The sequence below is a fragment of the Petromyzon marinus genome, chromosome 41 (genome assembly GCF_048934315.1).
Source record: "Petromyzon marinus isolate PM22_M1 ecotype Great Lakes invasive population chromosome 41, UKy_Petmar_22M1.pri1.0, whole genome shotgun sequence".
NCBI lineage: Eukaryota > Metazoa > Chordata > Hyperoartia > Petromyzontiformes > Petromyzontidae > Petromyzon > Petromyzon marinus.
In genome coordinates, this window is record NC_133707.1 from 10,311,565 (window position 1) to 10,330,531 (window position 18,967).

Genomic DNA, 18,967 nt, shown 5'->3' on the forward strand with positions numbered 1-18,967 from the left:
CGTGTGAGTACGCATACGCACGTGGACGCAAGCGGGGAAAGTTTCTTGAATTACCCCCCCCCCCCCACCTCCAGCCGTGCCCGCTCAGCAATTGCAAATTGGCAGGTCGAGGGCGACGCGGTGCAGCGGTGGAAGATTAAGACCACGGAAAAATAACCACCCCCTCGCGGAACATTCCGGAGCACCCTAGCATGGACGGCCCATTCTGCCAGGGGTTGCACGAGCGAGCAATCGCAGGCTTGCACCTTTACCTTTGTAGCGAGCGACTTCCAACGCACGTCTAGTAGAAGGCTTCTTATTCATTAAGAGCACACAGGGCGAAACACTTCGTAACGCGGCTACACCCTAGGCTGTCCAAACACGCAGCCCGTCTCCGTCCTGCGCTACGCTGGCTGGTCAACGAGCGTAGCGGCGGTGATGGAGCTGCTCTTGCAGAAGAACAGCCACGTGGTCCAAGACGAAGAGGTGACGGCGGCAGCGACGCAACCAGGACCCAGACCCCACGCTAACAGCCCCGAAGTTCGGGTTCGGTGCTCCTTATATCCGCCTGGCGTGGCCAAGCTCCACCTCTGGCCACGCCCCCTTTCTAGAACCTTCTAAACCCTTCGAGATGGTTCCCGGAGGTTCTCGACTGACACCGCCCTTAACCTTTACCCCAGACACACCCCTTCAGAATAAGGCGTTATGTAACACAGCTATAACCGTAATGACCCTTACAGGCCGGTAGGTGTCACCCTGTCATTACACTTTTACACGACGCAGACACCAACATCTCAGTTCACGCAAGGAGGTGATGACCCCCCCCCCCACAAAGTGCCGCTTGAACTCGCAGCAGGCTTTAGGCTAAGGATACAACATTTCTGGGTGGCTCAACCACTCCCAATGCCCACGCTCAGTGACCTTACCCTCCTCCTCAGCCTGTTGGGATTGACCACACGATGGCCTGTAGAGGTAACTTCTGGTGGAGACATTAGGTGGAGGGGGGGGGGGCAGGTCACTTTTGAAAAAAATATAATGCCTCAATGGGCTTTACCTGCTAAAATAAAAAAAATACTTTAGAGTGTTTTTCTGTGATTTACTTACGTTGCCTATACTTTGCACTCCCTCTCGTGTAGAAAAATAAATTCTGTATCGCTTATTGCTCTAACTTTCCGACCCGTCCCTTTTACTGGTCATCTGTTGAAAACAAAATAAAGGAGATCAAGGGTGGAGCCAGGATTATCAGGTAGGGGGGGCAACCCCTCCAGCAATGAAAAATGAGAGAGGAGTTGTTAGTAAGTAAGGAGTTAATAAGTACTTGTTAGTAAGTAAGGAGTTGTTAGTAAGCAAGGAGTTAGTAAGTAAGGAGTTGTTAGTAAGTAAGGAGTTGTTAGTAAGTAAGGAGTTAGTAAGTACTTGTTAGTAAGTAAGGAGTTGTTAGTAAGCAAGGAGTTAGTAAGTAAGGAGTTGTTAGTAAGTAAGGAGTTGTTAGTAAGTAAGGAGTTGTTAGTAAGTAAGGACTTGTTAGTGAGTGAGTTGTTAGTGAGCAAGGAGTTGTTAGTAAGTAAGGAGTTAGTAAGCAAGGAGTTAGTAAGTAAGGAGTTGTTAGTAAGTAAGGAGTTGTTAGTAAGGACTTAGTAAGTAAGGAGTTAGTAAGTAAGGAGTTGTTAGTAAGTAAGGACTTGTTAGTAAGGAGTTAGTAAGAGTTGTTAGTAAGTAAGGAGTTGTTAGTAAGTAAGGAGTTGTTAGTAAGTAAGGAGTTAGTAAGTAAGGAGTTAGTAAGTAAGGAGTTAGTAAGTAAGGAGTTAGTAAGTAAGGAGTTAGTAAGTAAGTTGTTAGTAAGTAAGGAGTTGTTAGTAAGTAAGGGCTTGTCCCTTGCTTGTTACTCGACGCGTGTGCGGCGATGACGCAGCCGTCGATCGAGGGTCCAATTCGAACCGCGTTGTGTGATCGGCATCGCGCTCGCTGAAGGTGTTGATGCCTTCAGGGAAGTCGTGGACTGTATACGCAACTGCGCACAATTCTGTGAGTCACTTATAACTGCTTTGTCGTTACTTATTGCCAATTATTGACTCAGACTATTGTCCTATCATCTCATGGAGTCCCTGGCACGTAATAATATGCTACACAGTGGCAGTGGGGGTCGCAAAATGCCGATTTATTACTAATAAACCCCAATGATCCGATCGAAATTAGGGATTTCGATCGGATCATTGGGGGGGCACGTGCCACCCCACGCCCCCCCCCCCGCCCCCCACTGGCTCACGGCCCGTCAAGACGCCTCCATCGCAGAGCGAGATTCCCGTCGTGCCGCCGCCACCTTGGTGCGGGTTGCAGGCGACGCCGGCGTCCTCGCCGTGCAGGCAGTTGTGGTGGCCCCACGGGGCCCGGGGGCACGACTCGAGCGAGTCCTCGCGGCCCAAGCAGCGCACCTCGTCCATCCAGATGGGGCCCACGCCCTCGCCGAAGCGCGCCGACGTCACCGCCCGGGCCTGCCCGCTACCGCCAGCGGCAACGGCAAGGACAAAAAACGAAATCACCAGCAGCAACAGCAGCAGTGAAAACCGTGAGGCGGTTTCAGGTGAGCTTCTGCGGCCGTCTGGAACGCTCTTCCTTCCGATATTAAGAAGCCACTGGAGCGATGCACTTTTAAATTACCTCGATTGAAAACCCATTTCTTTATAACCGCTTTTTTATGTTTAGTTTGGTGCCCTTCACCCGCACCTCCGATGAGCACGGTTGTACGTACGAAGAACTTCTTTCGCGCCGTACGTAGCCAACCGCGCCAATCGGAGGTGACCACGTGCGATGCGAAAGAAGTTCAACATAGATACACGACGATTCTACGCATGGCCGAATTAACACTGGGGGTTTAGGGGACACGGCCCAGAGTTTCCTACTTTGCCAATATCATCATTTACAATGAACGGCGGGAATGCTGCCGTGATGTCACTGTCGGCACACTGGACTTGCAATCCAAAAGTCGCCGATTCAATTCCATTGTCCGGTAGGGCGGTTGAAACCCTGTGTGCGATATCGATGGGTGCACCGCAGTCAATCGGTGGGGTAAAATGTGGTTATCCCCCACCTCTTCCAAGATATCTGGGCAACGTGGAAGAGTGGGCGAAATAAAACTATTTAACCTGAACTATTTTTATTTCACCAGGTAAAGCTCTGTTTCATACGCGACCTGGCCACAAATGATAGCTCAACGAAGTCTTATTATGCGCAAATGTACAGCAGCCAAATACTCTAAACGCCTGATGTTGATTCCAAACGTGGAGGGCAAAACCGGAGGAACTTGGAGAAAAATCAACACAACCACGAGGAGAACATCCAAACTCCAAATATAGAGCAGGCGTCGGGGTCGGGATCGAAACCACGACTTCCTGCATACCAGGCGAGGTAGTTAACGTCTCTTAGCCACCGAGATGTTGAAGAGACCCCCAGAACAGCTGTATCGTGAGCACGTACTTTGGTGCTACAGCCCTTTGTCACTTTGATTTAAAAAGCAGAACCTTAAGTAACCAATGCAAGTGGCAACGGGCATGGTAAGGACATGGGGCAGTGGTGGAAATTCCACATTCCTATGGCAGGGCGGTCGGTGCGGACCTCAGGCCGAGCTGGCGGCACACCACCTGGGCGTCGCGGCCGTCCCACTGATCGTCGCAGACGGTGCCCCAGGCGCCCGCGTGCAGCACCTCCACGCGGCCTTCCAGCGCCGAGCGGCCACCCGCCAGCCTCAACGATGGCATGGAACCTGCGACCGCAACGACCCCCGGCAGAGCGGCCGCGTCACTGGACGACGCGGCACGACGTGGGGCGAAGCTTCAGCAGGCAACGTGAAGAGCCGAGACAAGGCCAAAGAAGACCGAGCTTCAACAGACAATGTGCAGCCAGACGACACCACAGAAGACAGACACAGCTTCAACAGAGCTTCAATAGACAACCTTTTGCCAGACAAAGCAACAGAAGATACAGCTGCAACAGAAAACGTATAACCAGACAACACGACGGCGGAAAATACAAAACGAAACTTGATGACAACAGCCAACATGAAACTCACCAAAGCTTCGACAGCCAATGCGCGATATTGAGCATAATTGTTTTTTATTTTCACGTCAGAAATGTCCATAAACTTGAGCAAAACGCCAAACCTTGCCAATGTTGTTCAGGGTGACAACCAGCGCAGCCCTTCTGAAACTGGGACAGTCTCGGCCAAACCAGGACATTTGGGCAGCGTCACATCCCAGCGTCACACCCCAGCATCGCAACCCAGCATCACACAACCCGGCGTCACACCCCCCGGCGTCACACACCCAGTGTCACACAACCCAGCGTCACACCCCCGGCGTCACACACCTCGGCGTCACACCCCCCGGCGTCACACCCCCCGGCGTCACACCCCCCGGCGTCACACCCCCCGGCGTCACACCCCTCAGTGTCACACACCCTGGCGTCACACCCCCGGCGTCACATCCCCGGCGTCACACCCCCCGGCGTCACACCCCCGGCGTCACACCCCCAGCGTCACACCCCCGGCGTCACACACCCTGGCGTCACACCCCCGGCGTCACACCCCCAGCGTCACACCCCCGGCGTCACACACCCCCTGGCGTCACACCCCCGGCGTCACACCCCCGGCGTCACACACCCCCTGGCGTCACACCCCCGGCGTCACACCCCTGGCATCACACCTCCCGGCGTCACACCCCCCGGCGACACACCCCCCGGCGTCACACCCCCCGGCGTCACACACCCCCCGGCGTCACACACCCCCCGGCGTCACACCTTTGCGCATCACGCAGGTCACGCCAGCGTCCCCCAGGCGCCCGCAGCCGGCAGCGGCGGCCCTGCCGCCCGCGGCGCGCGGACAACGAGACAGCGCCCCCTCGGCCCCGGTGCACGCCAGGCCCAGCCAGTGGCCGGAGGGGTCGTGGCCGGAGTCGCCGCGCCCGGGGCCGGAGCGGGCCCGGCTCCTCGCAATGCCCCTCTCCCTGCCAACGGCAACGACCGCCAAAAAAACGACAAGATCGTAGCGCTCCGCGAAGCGCTCGAGCGGCAATGGGCGGCCCGGGCGAGTTTGCGGGCCGCGTGAGCGGCACTCCCTCGCCCCCGTGGGCCACGAGCCTGGCACCGTGCGTGGGCACTAACCGTGACCCCTAACCCTAGAGCAGTGCTTCTTCACCTTTACTACAGCCTTGCACCCGCTTTGGTTCTCAATCGCTCAACAAAGTGCATGTGAATAGAGACGTAGGTTTGATGAAACAAAGTAAGTTTGAACTCACGTGCCCGTGCTCAATTTGTGTTTTCGATTTATTCAACTTCTGAAAAAACAGTCTGCCCGCGTCTCGTGCCCCCAGGAAGGGCGTCCCGCAGCAGCCAGGGGGTACAGCGTGATGCACCCCAGGTTAAGAAGAAGAAGAAGAACCACTGCCCTAGAGACACACTGAGACCAGGCCACCATGAAGGGGCTCCGTGGGACGCAGGGAGCCCGATCCGACCCCTCCTCCGTCATCTAGCCCGGCCACCGGGGCTTCAATCTCAGGGCTGTTGCTTGCCGTAACGATGTCCGCCGACATTCTTGTTCCGCGATCGGTGACGTGTACCGGCGGGCTCGCGTCGAGTTGAAATTAAATTAACAAAAAAGCCACCGCATCACCGCGATTGTCACTGCCGGATAAGTGCCCGAAATAAAAGAAGTTCCAGTCGCTTTGACACGCTGATGTAGCTTTTACGATTCGTCCATCGCATTAAAAAATAAATAACTTTCCACTAAGCCCGTCGTCCCGCCGATGTTGGGAAAATGTGTCATCTCAAATTGCGCGAAGTCAATAGTGGCTGCACCGACGGGGACACTGGTCCCTGCCATGACAGTTCAGAATTCACACTGCCACAAGCGAGATCGGCGAAAATCTACATTGGAGATGATCTCTACGAGTAATACATGTCTTAGTTGGTGAGCGTCTCTGTTAGTGAGTGTCAATGTTAGTGTCTATGTTAGTGAGTGTCTATGTTAGTGAGTGTCTATGTTAGTGTCCATGTTAGTGAGTGTCTATGTTAGTGAGTGTCTCAGTTGGTGAGTGTCTCTGTTAGTGAGTGTCTATGTTAGTGGGTGTCTATGCTAGTGTCCATGTTAGTGAGTGTCTATATTAGTGAGTGCCTATGTCAGTGTCTATGGTAGTGAGTGTCTATGTGAGTGTCTATGTTAGTGAGTGTCTACGTTAGTGAGTGTCTATGTAAGTGAGTGTCTATGTTAGTGAGTGTCTATATTAGTGGGGGTCTATGTAAGTGAGTGTATATGTTAGTGGGTGTCTATGTTAGTGGGTGTCTATGTAAGTGAGTGTCTATGTTAGTGAATGTCTATGTTAGTGGTTGTCTATGTAAGTGAGTGTCTTTGTTAGTGAGTGTCTATGTTAGTGAGTGTCTACGTTAGTGAGTGTCTATGTTAGTGAGTGTCTATGTTAGTGAGTGTCTATGTTAGTGTCTATGTTGGTGAGTGTCTATGTTAGTGAGTGTCTATGTAAGTGAGTGCCTATGTTAGTGGGTGTCTATGTAAGTGAGTGTCTATGTTAGTGAGTGTCTATGGTAGTGAGTGTCTATGTTAGTGAGTGTCTACGTTAGTGAGTGTCTATGTTAGTGAGTGTCTATGTTAGTGAGTGTCTATGTTAGTGTCTATGTTGGTGAGTGTCTATGTTAGTGAGTATCTATGTAAGTGAGTGTCTATGTTAGTGAGTGTCTATGCTAGTGAGTGTCTAAGTTGGTGTCTATGTTAGTGAGTGTCTATGCTAGTGAGTGTCTAAGTTGGTGAGTGTCTATGTTAGTGAGTGTCTAAGTTGGTGTCTATGTTGGTGTCTAAGTTGGTGAGTGTCTATGTTAGTGAGTGTCCAAGTCGGTGTCTAAGTTGGTGAGTGTCTATGTTAGTGAGTGTCTAAGTTGGTGTCTAAGTTGGTGAGTGTCTATGGTAGTGAGTGTCTATGTTAGTGTCTATGCTAGTGAGTGTCTAAGTTGGTGTCTAAGCTGGTGTCTAAGTTGGTGAGTGTCTATCCTAGTGAGTGCCTAAGTTGGTGTCTAAGTTGGTGAGTGTCTATGCTAGTGAGTGTCTAAGTTGGTGAGTGTCTATGGTAGTGAGTGTCTAAGTTGGTGACTATGCTAGTGAGTGTCTAAGTTGGTGTCTAAGTTGGTGAGTGTCTATGGTAGTTAGTGTCTAAGTTGGTGCCTAAGTTGGTGAGTGTCTATGTTAGTGAGTGTCTAAGTTGGTGAGTGTCTATGGTAATGAGTGTCTAAGTTGGTGACTATGCTAGTGAGTGTCTAAGTTGGTGTCTAAGTTGGTGAGTGTCTATATTAGTGAGTGTCTATGCTAGTGAGTGTCTAAGTTGGTGTCTATGTTAGTGAGTGTCTAACTTGGTGTCTAAGTCGGTGAGTGTCTAAGTTGGTGTCTAAGTTGATGCCTATGCTAGTGAGTGTCTATGTTAGTGAGTGTCTATGTTAGTGAGTGTCTAAGTTGGTGTCTAAGTTGGTATCTAAGTTGGTGAGTGTCTATGTTAGTGAGTGCCTATACTAGTGAGTGTCTAAATTGGTGTCTAAGTTAGTGAGTGTCTATGTTAGTGAGTGTTTATGTTAGTGAGTGTCTAAGTTGGTGTCTAAGTTGGTGTCTAAGTTGGTGAGTGTCTATGTCAGTGAGTGTCTATGCTAGTGAGTGTCTAAGTTGGTGTCTAAGTTAGTGAGTGTCTAAGTTGGTGTCTATGTTAGTGAGTGACTATGTTAGTGATTGTCTATGTTAGTGAATGTCTATATTAGTGAGTGTCTATGTTAGTGTCTGTGTTAGTGAGTGTCTATGCTAGTGAGTGTCTAAGTTGTGTCTAAGTTGGTGAGTGTCTATGTTAGTGTCTAAGTTGGTGTCTAAGTTGGTGAGTGTCTATGGTAGTGAGTGTCTAAGTTGGTGTCTAAGTTGGTGAGTGTCTATGGTAGTGAGTGTCTAAGTTGGTGTCTAGGTTGGTGAGTGTCTACGTTAGTGGGTGTCTAAGTTGGTGTCTAAGTTGGTGAGTGTCTATGTTAGTGAGTGTCTATGTTAGTGAGTGTCTAAGTTGTGTCTAAGTTGGTGTCTAAGTTGGTGAGTGTCTATGTTAGTGAGTGTCTAAGTTGGTGTCTAAGTTAGTGAGTGACTATGCTAGTGAGTGTCTAAGTTAGTGAGTGTCTATGCTAGTGAGTGTCTATGTTAGTGAGTGTCTAAGTTAGTGAGTGTCTATGTTAGTGAGTATCTAACTTGGTGAGTGTCTATGCTAGTGAGTGTCTAAGTTGGTGTCTAAGTTGGTGACTGTCTAAGTTAGTGAGTGTCTAAGTTAGTGTCTAAGTTGGTGAGTGTCTAAGTTAGTGAGTGTCTAAGTTGGTGTCTAAGTTAGTGAGTGTCTAAGTTGGTGTTTAAGTTAGTGAGTGTCTAAGTTGGTGAGTGTCTATGTTAGTGAGTGTCTAAGTTAGTGAGTGTCTAAGTTGGTGTTTAAGTTAGTGAGTGTCTAAGTTCGTGAGTGTCTATGTTAGTGAGTGTCTATGTTAATGTCTATGTAAGTGAGTGACTATGTTAGTGAGTGTCTATGTAAGTGGGTGTCTAAGTTGGTGAGTATTTAAGTTGGTGTCTATGTTAGTGGGTGTCTATGTGAGTGAGTGTCTATGTTAGTGAGTGTCTAAGTTGGTGGGTGTCTAAGTTGGTGGGTGTCTAAGTTGGTGTCTAAGTTGGTGAGTGTCTAAGTTGGTGTCTAAGTTGGTGTCTAAGTTGGTGAGTGTCTATGCTCGTGAGTGTCTATGCTAGTGAGTGTCTATGTTAGTGAGTGTCTAAGTTAGTGAGTGTCTATGTTAGTGAGTGTTTAAGTTAGTGAGTGTCTAAGTTGGTGTCTAAGTTGGTGAGTGTCTAAGTTGGTGTCTAAGTTGGTGAGTGTCTATGTTAGTGAGTGTCTATGCTAGTGAGTGTCTATGTTAGTGAGTGTCTAAGTTAGTGAGTGTCTATGTTAGTGAGTATCTAAGTTAGTGAGTGTCTAAGTTGGTGTCTAAGTTGGTGAGTGTCTAAGTTGGTGTCTAAGTTGGTGAGTGTCTAAGTTAGTGAGTTTCTAAGTTGGTGTCTAAGTTAGTGAGTGTCTAAGTTGGTGAGTGTCTATGTTAGTGAGTGTCTAAGTTAGTGAGTGTCTAAGTTGGTGTCTAAGTTAGTGAGTGTCTAAGTTGGTGAGTGTCTATGTTAGTGAGTATCTATGTTAGTGTCTATGTAAGTGAGTGTCTATGTTAGTGAATGTCTATGTAAGTGGGTGTCTAAGTTGGTGAGTGTCTAAGTTGGTGTCTATGTTAGTGGGTGTCTATGTGAGTGAGTGTTTATGTTAGTGAGTGTCTAAGTTGGTGGGTGTCTAAGTTGTTGGGTGTCTAAGTTGGCGTCTAAGTTGGTGAGTGTCTAAGTTGGTGTCTTAAGTTGGTGTCTAATTTGGTGAGTATCTATGCTAGTGAGTGTCTATGCTAGTGAGTGTCTATGTTAGCGAGTGTCTAAGTTAGTGAGCGTCTATGTTAGTGAGTGTCTAAGTTAGTGAGTGTCTAAGTTGGTGTCTAAGTTGGTGAGTGTCTAAGTTGGTGTCTAAGTTGGTGTCTAAGTTGGTGAGTGTCTATGCTAGTGAGTGTCTATGCTAGTGAGTGTCTATGTTAGTGAGTGTCTAAGTTAGTGAGTGTCTATGTTAGTGAGTGTCTAAGTTAGTGAGTGTCTAAGTTGGTGTCTAAGTTGGTGAGTGTCTAAGTGGGTGTCTAAGTTGGTGAGTGTCTAAGTGGGTGTCTAAGTTGGTGAGTGTCTAAGTTGGTGTCTAAGTTGGTGAGTGTCTAAGTTGGTGTCTAAGTTGGTGTCTAAGTTGGTGGGTGTCTATGTCAGTGAGTTTCTATGCTAGTGAGTGTCTATGCTAGTGAGTGACTAAGTTGGTGTCTAAGTTGGTGTCTAAGTTGGTGTCTAAGTTGGTGAGTGTCTAAGTTCGTGTCTATGTTAGTGAGTGTCTAAGTTGGTGTCTAAGTTGGTGTCTATGCTAGTGGGTGTCTATGCTAGTGAGTGTCTAAGTTGGTGAGTGTCTAAGTTGGTGAGTGTCTATGTTGGTGAGTGTCTATGTAAGTGGGTGTCTAAGTTGTTGAGTGTCTAAGTTGGTGTCTAAGTTGGTGTCTAAGTTGGTGAGTGTCTAAGTTAGTGTCTATGTTAGTGAGTGTCTAAGTTGGTGTCTAAGTTGTTGAGTGTCTAAGTTGGTGTCTAAGTTGGTGTCTAAGTTGGTGTCTAAGTAAGTTGGTGTCTATGTTAGTGAGTGTCTAAGTTGGTATCTAAGTTGGTGAGTGTCTAAGTTGGTGTCTATGTTAGTGAGTGTCTAAGTTGGTGTCTAAGTTGGTGTCTATGCTAGTGGGTGTCTATGCTAGTGAGTGTCTAAGTTGGTGAGTGTCTAAGTTGGTGAGTGTCTATGTTAGTGGGTGTCTATGTTAGTGAGTGTCTAAGTTGGTGGGTGTCTAAGTTGGTGAGTGTCTAAGTTGGTGAGTGTCTAAGTTGGTGGGTGTCTAAGTTGGTGAGTGTCTATGCTAGTGAGTGTCTAAGTTGGTGAGTGTCTAAGTTGGTGAGTGTCTAAGTTGGTGTCTAAGTTGGTGTCTAAGTTGGTGTCTATGCTAGTGAGTGTCTAAGTTGGTGTCTAAGTGGGTGTCTAAGTGGGTGTCTAAGTTAGTGTCTATGCTAGTGAGCGTCTAAGTGGGTGTCTAAGTTGGTGAGTGTCTAAGTGGGTGTCTAAGTTGGTGTCTAAGTTGTTGAGTGTCTAAGTTGGTGTCTATGCTAGTGAGTGTCTAAGTGGGTGTCTAAGTTGGTGAGTGTCTAAGTTGGTGTCTATGCTAGTGAGTGTCTAAGTTTGTGTCTAAGTTGGTGTCTAAGTTGGTGTCTAAGTTGGTGAGTGTCTAAGTTGGTGAGTGTCTAAGTTGTTGAGTGTCTAAGTTGGTGTCTAAGTTGTTGAGTGTCTAAGTTGGTGTCTAAGTTGGTGGGTGTCTAAGTGGGTGTCTAAGTTGGTGTCTAAGTTGGTGGGTGTCTAAGTTGGTGTCTAAGTTGTTGAGTGTCTAAGTTGGTGTCTAAGTCGGTGGGTGTCTAAGTGGGTGTCTAAGTTGGTGTCTAAGTTGGTGGGTGTCTAAGTTGGTGAGTGTCTAAGTTGGTGTCTAAGTTGGTGAGTGTCTATGTTAGTGAGTGTCTATGTTAGTGAGTGTCTGAGTTGTTGAGTACCCGAGGCCGAGTTGGCGACACACAACGGTGGCGTGCCGTGAGTCCCAGCCGCGGGCGCACACCGTGCCCCACCGCCCGGCCCAGTAGACCTCCACGTGCCCCTCCGTGCCAGTGGCCCCTCCGGACAGCCGCACCGCTCCTGGCAAGACAACGGGCGGACGCAACCCCCGCCACCAACGCCGTCACCACCGCCACCACCGTGAAAAAACCAAAACAATGACAAAGATCCCCCGTATAGCCTGAACAGACTTTTGGGGCAAGTGCTGTCAGCGAGCACCTGTGAAGGCCGGATACGGCACACGAAGGGGTTGGTGGCCAACACCACGCACGGCCGCCTTTGTCTCCCCAGTGGCGATATTTGAGACACCGCACCAGGTGCTCATTTGAGGCCGAGTCGACCTTGGGGGAGGCCCAGATAATCGTCACTGGGTGTCGTTGGCCGCGAGCGGGAATCGAACTCGGGTCGCCGGGTCCGTAGCGTGGCACGCTAATCGCTGCGCCACCGCTCCCCACCGCTCCCCACCGCCACGCACGCACCGGACAACCGTGCTGCATTTCCACCACCGCTTGATAGCAGACCCGAGCCATGCTCAGCCATTCCAGGAATCCTTCAGGAGCCGCGTGGCTCTCTGGGCTCGGCTCCTGTCGTTCTTTCTACCAGGACCCCCCTCCAAACCCCTCCCACCTTTCCACCTTCATCTCATTAGTCAGGTTAGGCTCACTCTCGCCTCTAAATTGCCGAATCATATGCGCGCGCCACCGTGCCTGGCCATGTTTACTTGTAATAAATGCGCGCGCACACACACACGCGCGGGTATGCAGCTGCACCGACACACTGTATACATGGTGCAGCACAGGTACACCACGCCAAGGTAAAGATCCCCCCTCCACCCAGTGTAGCCTACGTAGACTGTGGGGTTAAGTGCTGTGAGCGAGTACCTACCAAGGCCAGAATGGCGCACGTGATGGAGGCGTGGCTAGCACCACTCTTGGCCACAATTTGTCTCCTCGGGTGCTGATGTTTACATTAAATACTGTTTCACTTTTCAGTTTATTTATTTTGGTATAGCCCTGTGAGCCATTCGGCTCTTGAATCGGGTGCAAGCACAGCAAACAAAAAAACAAAAACACAAACAAGAAAAACATCTTAAAGTGACCATGTGACTGTGCAAACAGAAAATCCAGGAAAAAAACAGCAAAAATATTCCTAAAAAAAGCACCGTACACCAACGCTGTGTGCAAAAAATCCCAGTAGGATGCAAGTCAAACAACAACAACAACAACCACAAGAAGAATTAGATTAAGGCCATCAGTCTCACTCCGTACTACAACAAAACAAACATGTCCAATCAAAAAACGTTTTTGAAATCACCAAAAAATAAAGCCATAATTGCAACGTAACAGTGATCACAGGGACTGTGACCGAATTTTTAAAATAAACTACATAAATAACATGTAACACCAAATCCTAGAGCCATAGCTGGCTGCATGAGTTACTCCACAACAACAGAAGCATCAGTCGGAGTATCACATTTTTCAATGCACCTTAAAGATCAGCACGCTAAATCAAAATACAGTTAATATTTTTCAGCGGTCATCCGGAGCAAAACATTTTATTTTATTTTAGGCCACTGAATAGCAGTGGCAGCTAGGGTTGTACAACTCCTCTAGAGCAGTTTTAAGAGAAGATCTCATTGGTAGCGATTCAAGTTGCAGTTTATTGGCAATAGCATTCCAGACCCTGGGGGCATCAATAGCAAAGGCCCTTCCTCCAGTTTTTATACGGCAATAGGGAATATGAAGCTGGCAAATGAGCGAAGACCTGAGGTCAAATTTGTTCTTTGAAACAGAGAGAAGATCCAGCAGGTAGTCTGCGGATTTTGTTTGCAAGTACATCGTGAATAAATAAGATCTGATGCACAAGCCGTCGAACATTAAGAGATGTTAAGTTTGACCCAATGTAGAGATCACAGTGGTGAGTCCTATATGGGTAGTTCAATGTAAATCTTAAGGACGAGTGATAGATGGAATCAAGCTTCATCAGTACAGTACTTGGGGCTGATTTATACACGATGTCACAGTAGTCAAGTAGAGGCAGTATGGTAGCTCTTATCAATTCCAAACGGAACACTGGGTACTCATTGATGGCTAAATCATTCTAAACGAGGACCGGTTCAGACAGTTGCCACCGATTTTAGCTATGACTGAGAATTGGAACGCGGGTTGCCGTGTGAGTCGTGCAGCGAGCTTCTCACTCACTCCATGACCACTCTTCGATACAACAAAGACAAAGATCCCCCGTACAGCCTAAGCAGACTTTTGGGGCAAGTGCTGTTAGCGAGCAGCACCTATGAAGGCCGGCACACCACACGAGGGGGTGGGTGGCCAGCGCCACGCCCGGCCGCTTTTGTCTCTCCAATCGTGATGTTTCCACACAGCACGAGGTACTCATTTGAGGCCGAGTCGACCTAGGAGAGAGGCCTAGGACCTGTTCAGATAATCGTCACTGGTGTTGGTGGCCGTGCGCGGGAGTCGAACTCGGGTCACCGGGTTCATAGCGCGTGGCCATGAAAGCTACACTACCGATCCTCGACACACAGACACACACACACGTGCGCACATATGGCTACAAAGACCTTCTGGCAAACCTAAGCCTTACAAATATTCCCCCTTTGTGACTGCGTTAAAGAGGCTCTGTTTTGCATTTAAAATGAAAAAAAAAGAGAAAGACTGCCCATTGTGGATGCCACAGAGATACGTGGATGCGGATTTTTTTTTTTTTAGCCAGCACGGAGCGCGCGGGGCTATAAATGTGGATGGGGGCGGTCGCCGAGAAGAACAATTGGCGCGCGTTCCCCCAGAGCGGGCGCCCTTCAATGGCATTCTTAGCGCATTCAAAGGCCGCCCGGCCCACACGTCGATCAGAGCGCCACGGCGGTAGTGGCAGCGTGTGGCTCGGGTCCGGTTCACATCCACGCCGCCGCCCTAACCCCGTCCCGATTCGTCTCCCCTCCGAGTGCCCGTAGGCTTTCTGGGCCGTCGGGGATGCGACCGGTTCCTTCAGCGACGTCTCCTTGCAGTGGCCTCTCTCCACTTCTCGCCATCTCTCTGCGTCTGTCGCTCGCTGCGACGTCTCAGCTGTGATGGCTTCCACCCCACGCAGCGTTCAATGTGCGACCCCCAGTCAGTTCCTCAGAATCGGAAATCCGATGAGCTGTGAAGCTCCTTTTCACAGATGGCAGTTCCTGGTCTGTCCAGGGTTTCCTCCGTCACCTTCCTTTTCAGCCGGTCGCCATTGGCCCTCGTCACAAGCCCAGAATATCGCAGTACCCTTCACTCAACCTTCATTCTTCCTCTATGTTTATCCTTTCCAGGATGTGTTCATCACCTCCTCTTTACATGTACAAATGTGCGTTGAATCCCGATTACTCAAGGTTTTATAAATAACGTAAACGTCATTCCAAAATTTGTTGGAGGTTTTTGTTGTTGTTTACTATGCATTACAGAGTCCTAATGACAGAATACATGAACATAAATGTTTCATCGTCTATTGAGTGTTTGAGTCAGCTGGCCAGGATAGGGCGGCCACGCGGTGGCAGCGGCAGCCTGAGATTATGATCTTCAGAATCAGAATATTTATTTATACTTGAGAAGGAATCCGATGACCTATGAAGCTCTTATTCACAGATGTCCAGTAGGGGCGGGTAAGAACGTTACAACAACAAACAACACCAAACACGATAGGGGTACAAACTATCCAAACACATAACAATAGAACTAAACCATCCACATCCTACCAGGCAAAAAGTCCACCGAGACATTAACTTATTTTTCGGAAGCGACCTGGCCACAAATGATAGCTCGGCAAATTGGCCCATCATTTGGACATTTCTAGCACCAAAACAATCTAAATAACCGCAATGCACGTTTCTAAACGTGGCGGGGACAACCGGAGGATCCGTAGAGAAAATCTCAGCAGTGCCAGCTCAGCGCCCTCCCCTGAACCGCCTGACCACCTCCTGAGCTCAACGTGCCACGTCATGCGGCTGCGTCCAGAGCAACTGGCGAATCCACGTCATGTTGCCTTGTACCCTGACAAAGTCGGCTCCACACAAGCAACCCTCCATCTGTTTAGTGGCAGGAGGGGGCTGAGACTTCCTGCTGAAGGCACAGACCCCCCTTGTACAATTTTTTATTTTACCAGGTAAGGGCCAATGAGCTATATGGAGCTCTTTTTCAGAAGCCACCTGGCCATCATAAATGATAGCTCAACGAAGTGGCTTATCAGGTGGATGTTTATAGCAGCCGAATACTCGAAACGCGTGTTGGTTCCAAATGTGTAGGAACAAACGGAGGACCTGGAGAAAAATCCATGCAACCACAGGGAGAGAGAGACAATGAAAACTCCTAATATACAGGCGACTGGGTCATGATCGAAGCCACAACCTCGTGTATACCAGGCGAGGCAGTTAATATCTCGCCACCGCGGCGCCCCATACTGCCTCCCAAACAACACCTGTTTGATATTAAACAACGACGGAAGTCGTTCCTCACATACATAGCGACAGCCAAAGTGGAACGCGTGATAAACAAAATAAGTTAATCGTACAATCACGGTAATCATTCTGCCTTGCCCTTGATATTCCTTTGTTGAAGTTGGTTTCACATTAACCCCCCCCACCCCCACTCATCTCCCGCTCCCCGAGCCGACGGCGCGCGCGAGAAACCCCCTCCACGCGTCGGCGAGGCCACGCCGCGGGGCCACCGGGGGTTGGTGGGGGCCGCCTCTCACCGTCGTTGCACCGGCAGTAGGCCCAGCCCACGACGCCGCCGGCCTCGCGTCGGAAGCACCACGGCCGGGCGTCTCCGTCGGGGTTCCGGCAGCGGCTGTGGTCGCCGAGGCCGGCGCCCCGCGGGAAGCGTCGCGAGAAGTCGGGGAAGAGGCTCCAGCTCAGGCACGCGTCGCCCGACTCCGTGACGGTCACGGCGCCGCCGTAGTAGCGCCGCGCGCCGCCGTGCCGCTGCAACCACGAGTCCACGCAGTCCTCGTCTGCGTGGCGAGGGGCGCCGGCAGCCGGCAGCGGCGTGGTTGGGGGGGGGGGGAGTCAAGAAGATTGGGAGAGGCGAGCGTGACCACTGAGAGATCAGAAGTTGTTCTTCCGATGATGAGTTTTTTCAACAACGCCCATCGCACAATCAGACCGCGAAAGTGACGCCGCATCTCGCCAAATCTCTGGAAGAACGGTCCCATGGGTGGTTTGGTGTTGTTGTTTTTCTCCACCCAGAGACCATGATTCTGAAGGCCTTTACCAATGGACTAAAAACCCCAACCCTTAATCAGTTGCCGAAATTCAGGGCGGCGATTCGATCAATCAGTTGCCACCACCTTGTGGTAGATGCATCGAAGCGCGTTTGTAATCTAGACGTGTGTTTTCTTCTATTAATGCTAATTAGGTGCAAATCTCTTGCTTAGATTACATTCAGGCTCACGGTAATGGGGCAGACGAAACTATGAGACAGGAAAGTAATTTGAAACAATATTAATGAGAGGCTATAAATGAGACAAAAACTAACTGATCCTTTGTAATGACCGGGGTGGTGAATCACTGCGCGCGTCGGCTTCACCATTACATTCGTCTTGTTTCTCAATTATTTTCACATCCCCGTCACAATCTTTGACCACTCCGCTCATCACCTCGACAACAACAGCAACGGCGGTGTTGACCAAGGCTGGATTGTGGACCGGGCCAGTGCCCCAGGGCCTTGGACTGCCGGGAGGCCTCCAAGCCTCAGGCCACGCACGGTGCGTGCCCCAAGACTTCCAAAGGAAGTTGAACGTCAGGGTCCTCAGTGTGCACAGCGCAAGCTGGCCACTAGGCCCCTGGGTGCTTATAGTGTGAGCTCGCACTAGGGCCCCCCAGACCCCTCAGCCCTTACAGTGTGATGGCTCCCAGGCCCCTCCGCGCTTAAATCATGAGCTGACCACTAGGGCCCCCAGGCCCCTCAGCCCTTACAGTGTGGGGGACCCCAGGCCCCTTGGCGTTTAAAGAGTGAGCTGACCACTCGGGTCCCCGGGCCCTGCAGCCCTTACAATGTGAGGCCCCTCGGTGCTTAAAGTGTGAGCTGACCACTAGGGCCCCCAGGCCCCTCGGTGCACACATCGAGCGTAACACCTGGGGCCCCCTGGTACATACAGTGCATGCTTAAAACGAGAACCTCTCAGAGAGTAGTGCTTCTGTACAACTGAGCCACTGGTTGGCACGCTACAATATGTTGTGACATGATTCAATATTCACCAACAAGTCAGTTCATTCTGCATACAGTGAGGGAAAAAAGTATTTGATCCCCTGCTGATTTTGTACGTTTGCCCACTGACAAAGAAATGATCAGTCTATAATTTTAATGGTAGGTTTATTTGAACAGTGATATACAGAATAACAAAAAATCCAGAAAACGCATGTCAAAAATGTTATAAATTGATTTGCATTTTAATGAGGGAAATAAGTATTTGACCCCCTCTCAATCAGAAAGATTTCTGGCTCCCAGGTGTCTTTTATACAGGTAACGAGCTGAGATTAGGAGCACACTCTTAAAGGGAGTGCTCCTAATCTCAGCTTGTTACCTGTATAAAAGGCACCTGTCCACAGAAGCAATCACTTAGATTCCAAACACTCCACCATGGCCAAGACCAAAGAGCTCTCCAAGGATGTCAGGGACAAGATTGAAGACCTACACAAGGCTGGAATGGGCTACAAGACCATTGCCAAGCAGCTTGGTGAGAAGGTGACAACAGTTGGTGTGATTATTCGCAAATGGAAGAAACACACAAGAACTGTCAATCTCCCTCGGCCTGGGGCTCCATGCAAGATCTCACCTCGTGGAGTTGCAATGATCATGAGAACGGTGAGGAATCAGCCCAGAACTACACGGGAGGATCTTGTCAATGATCTCAAGGCAGCTGGGACCATAGTCACCAAGAAAACAATTGGTAACACACTACGCCGTGAAGGACTGAAATCCTGCAGCGCCCGCAAGGTCCCCCTGCTCAAGAAAGCGCATATACATGCCCGTCTGAAGTTTGCCAATGAACATTTGAATGATTCAGAGGACAACTGGGTGGAAGTGTTGTGGTCAGATGAGACCAAAATGGAGCTCTTTGGCGTCAACTCAACTCGCCGTGTTTGGAGGAGGAGGAATGCTGCCTATGACCCCAAGAACACCATCCCCACCGTCAACACATGGAGGTGGAAACATTATGCTTTGGGGGTGTTTTTCTGCTAAGGGGACAGGACAATTTCACCGCATCAGAGGGACGATGGACGGGTCCATGTATCGTCAAATCTTGGGTGAGAACCTCCTTCCCTCAGCCAAGGTATTGAAAATGGGTCGTGGATGGGTATTCCAGCATGACAATGACCCAAAACACACGGCCAAGGTAACAAAGGAGTGGCTCAAGAAGAAGCACATTACGGTCCTGGAGTGGCCTCGCCAGTCTCCAGACCTTAATCCCATAGAAAATCTGTGGAGGGAGCTGAAGGTTCGAGTTGCCAAACGTCAGCCTCGACACCTTAATGACTTGGAGAAGATCTGCAAAGAGGAGTGGGCCAAAATCCCTCCTGAGATGTGTGCAAACCTGGTGGCCAACTACAAGAAACGTCTGACCTCTGTGATTCCCAACAAGGGTTTTGCCACCAAGTACTAAGTCATGTTTTGCAGAGGGGTCAAATACTTATT

General features: G+C 49.7%; 1 protein-coding gene across 1 annotated transcript in view; it reads right to left on the reverse strand.

Moving 5' to 3' along the window:
* The window catches only part of LOC116950930 (neurotrypsin-like), a 60,525-nt gene that overhangs the window by 19,126 nt on the left and 22,432 nt on the right, over nucleotides 1-18,967 (reverse strand). Inside the window, exons 3-7 of the mRNA XM_076073379.1 lie at nucleotides 16,026-16,283; nucleotides 11,234-11,372; nucleotides 4,771-4,976; nucleotides 3,592-3,739; nucleotides 2,300-2,478 (exon numbers count right to left, since the gene is read on the reverse strand). Of these exons, the coding sequence (XP_075929494.1) occupies nucleotides 2,300-2,478; nucleotides 3,592-3,739; nucleotides 4,771-4,976; nucleotides 11,234-11,372; nucleotides 16,026-16,283 (930 nt within the window). The remainder of the gene's footprint in view (nucleotides 1-2,299; nucleotides 2,479-3,591; nucleotides 3,740-4,770; nucleotides 4,977-11,233; nucleotides 11,373-16,025; nucleotides 16,284-18,967) is intronic.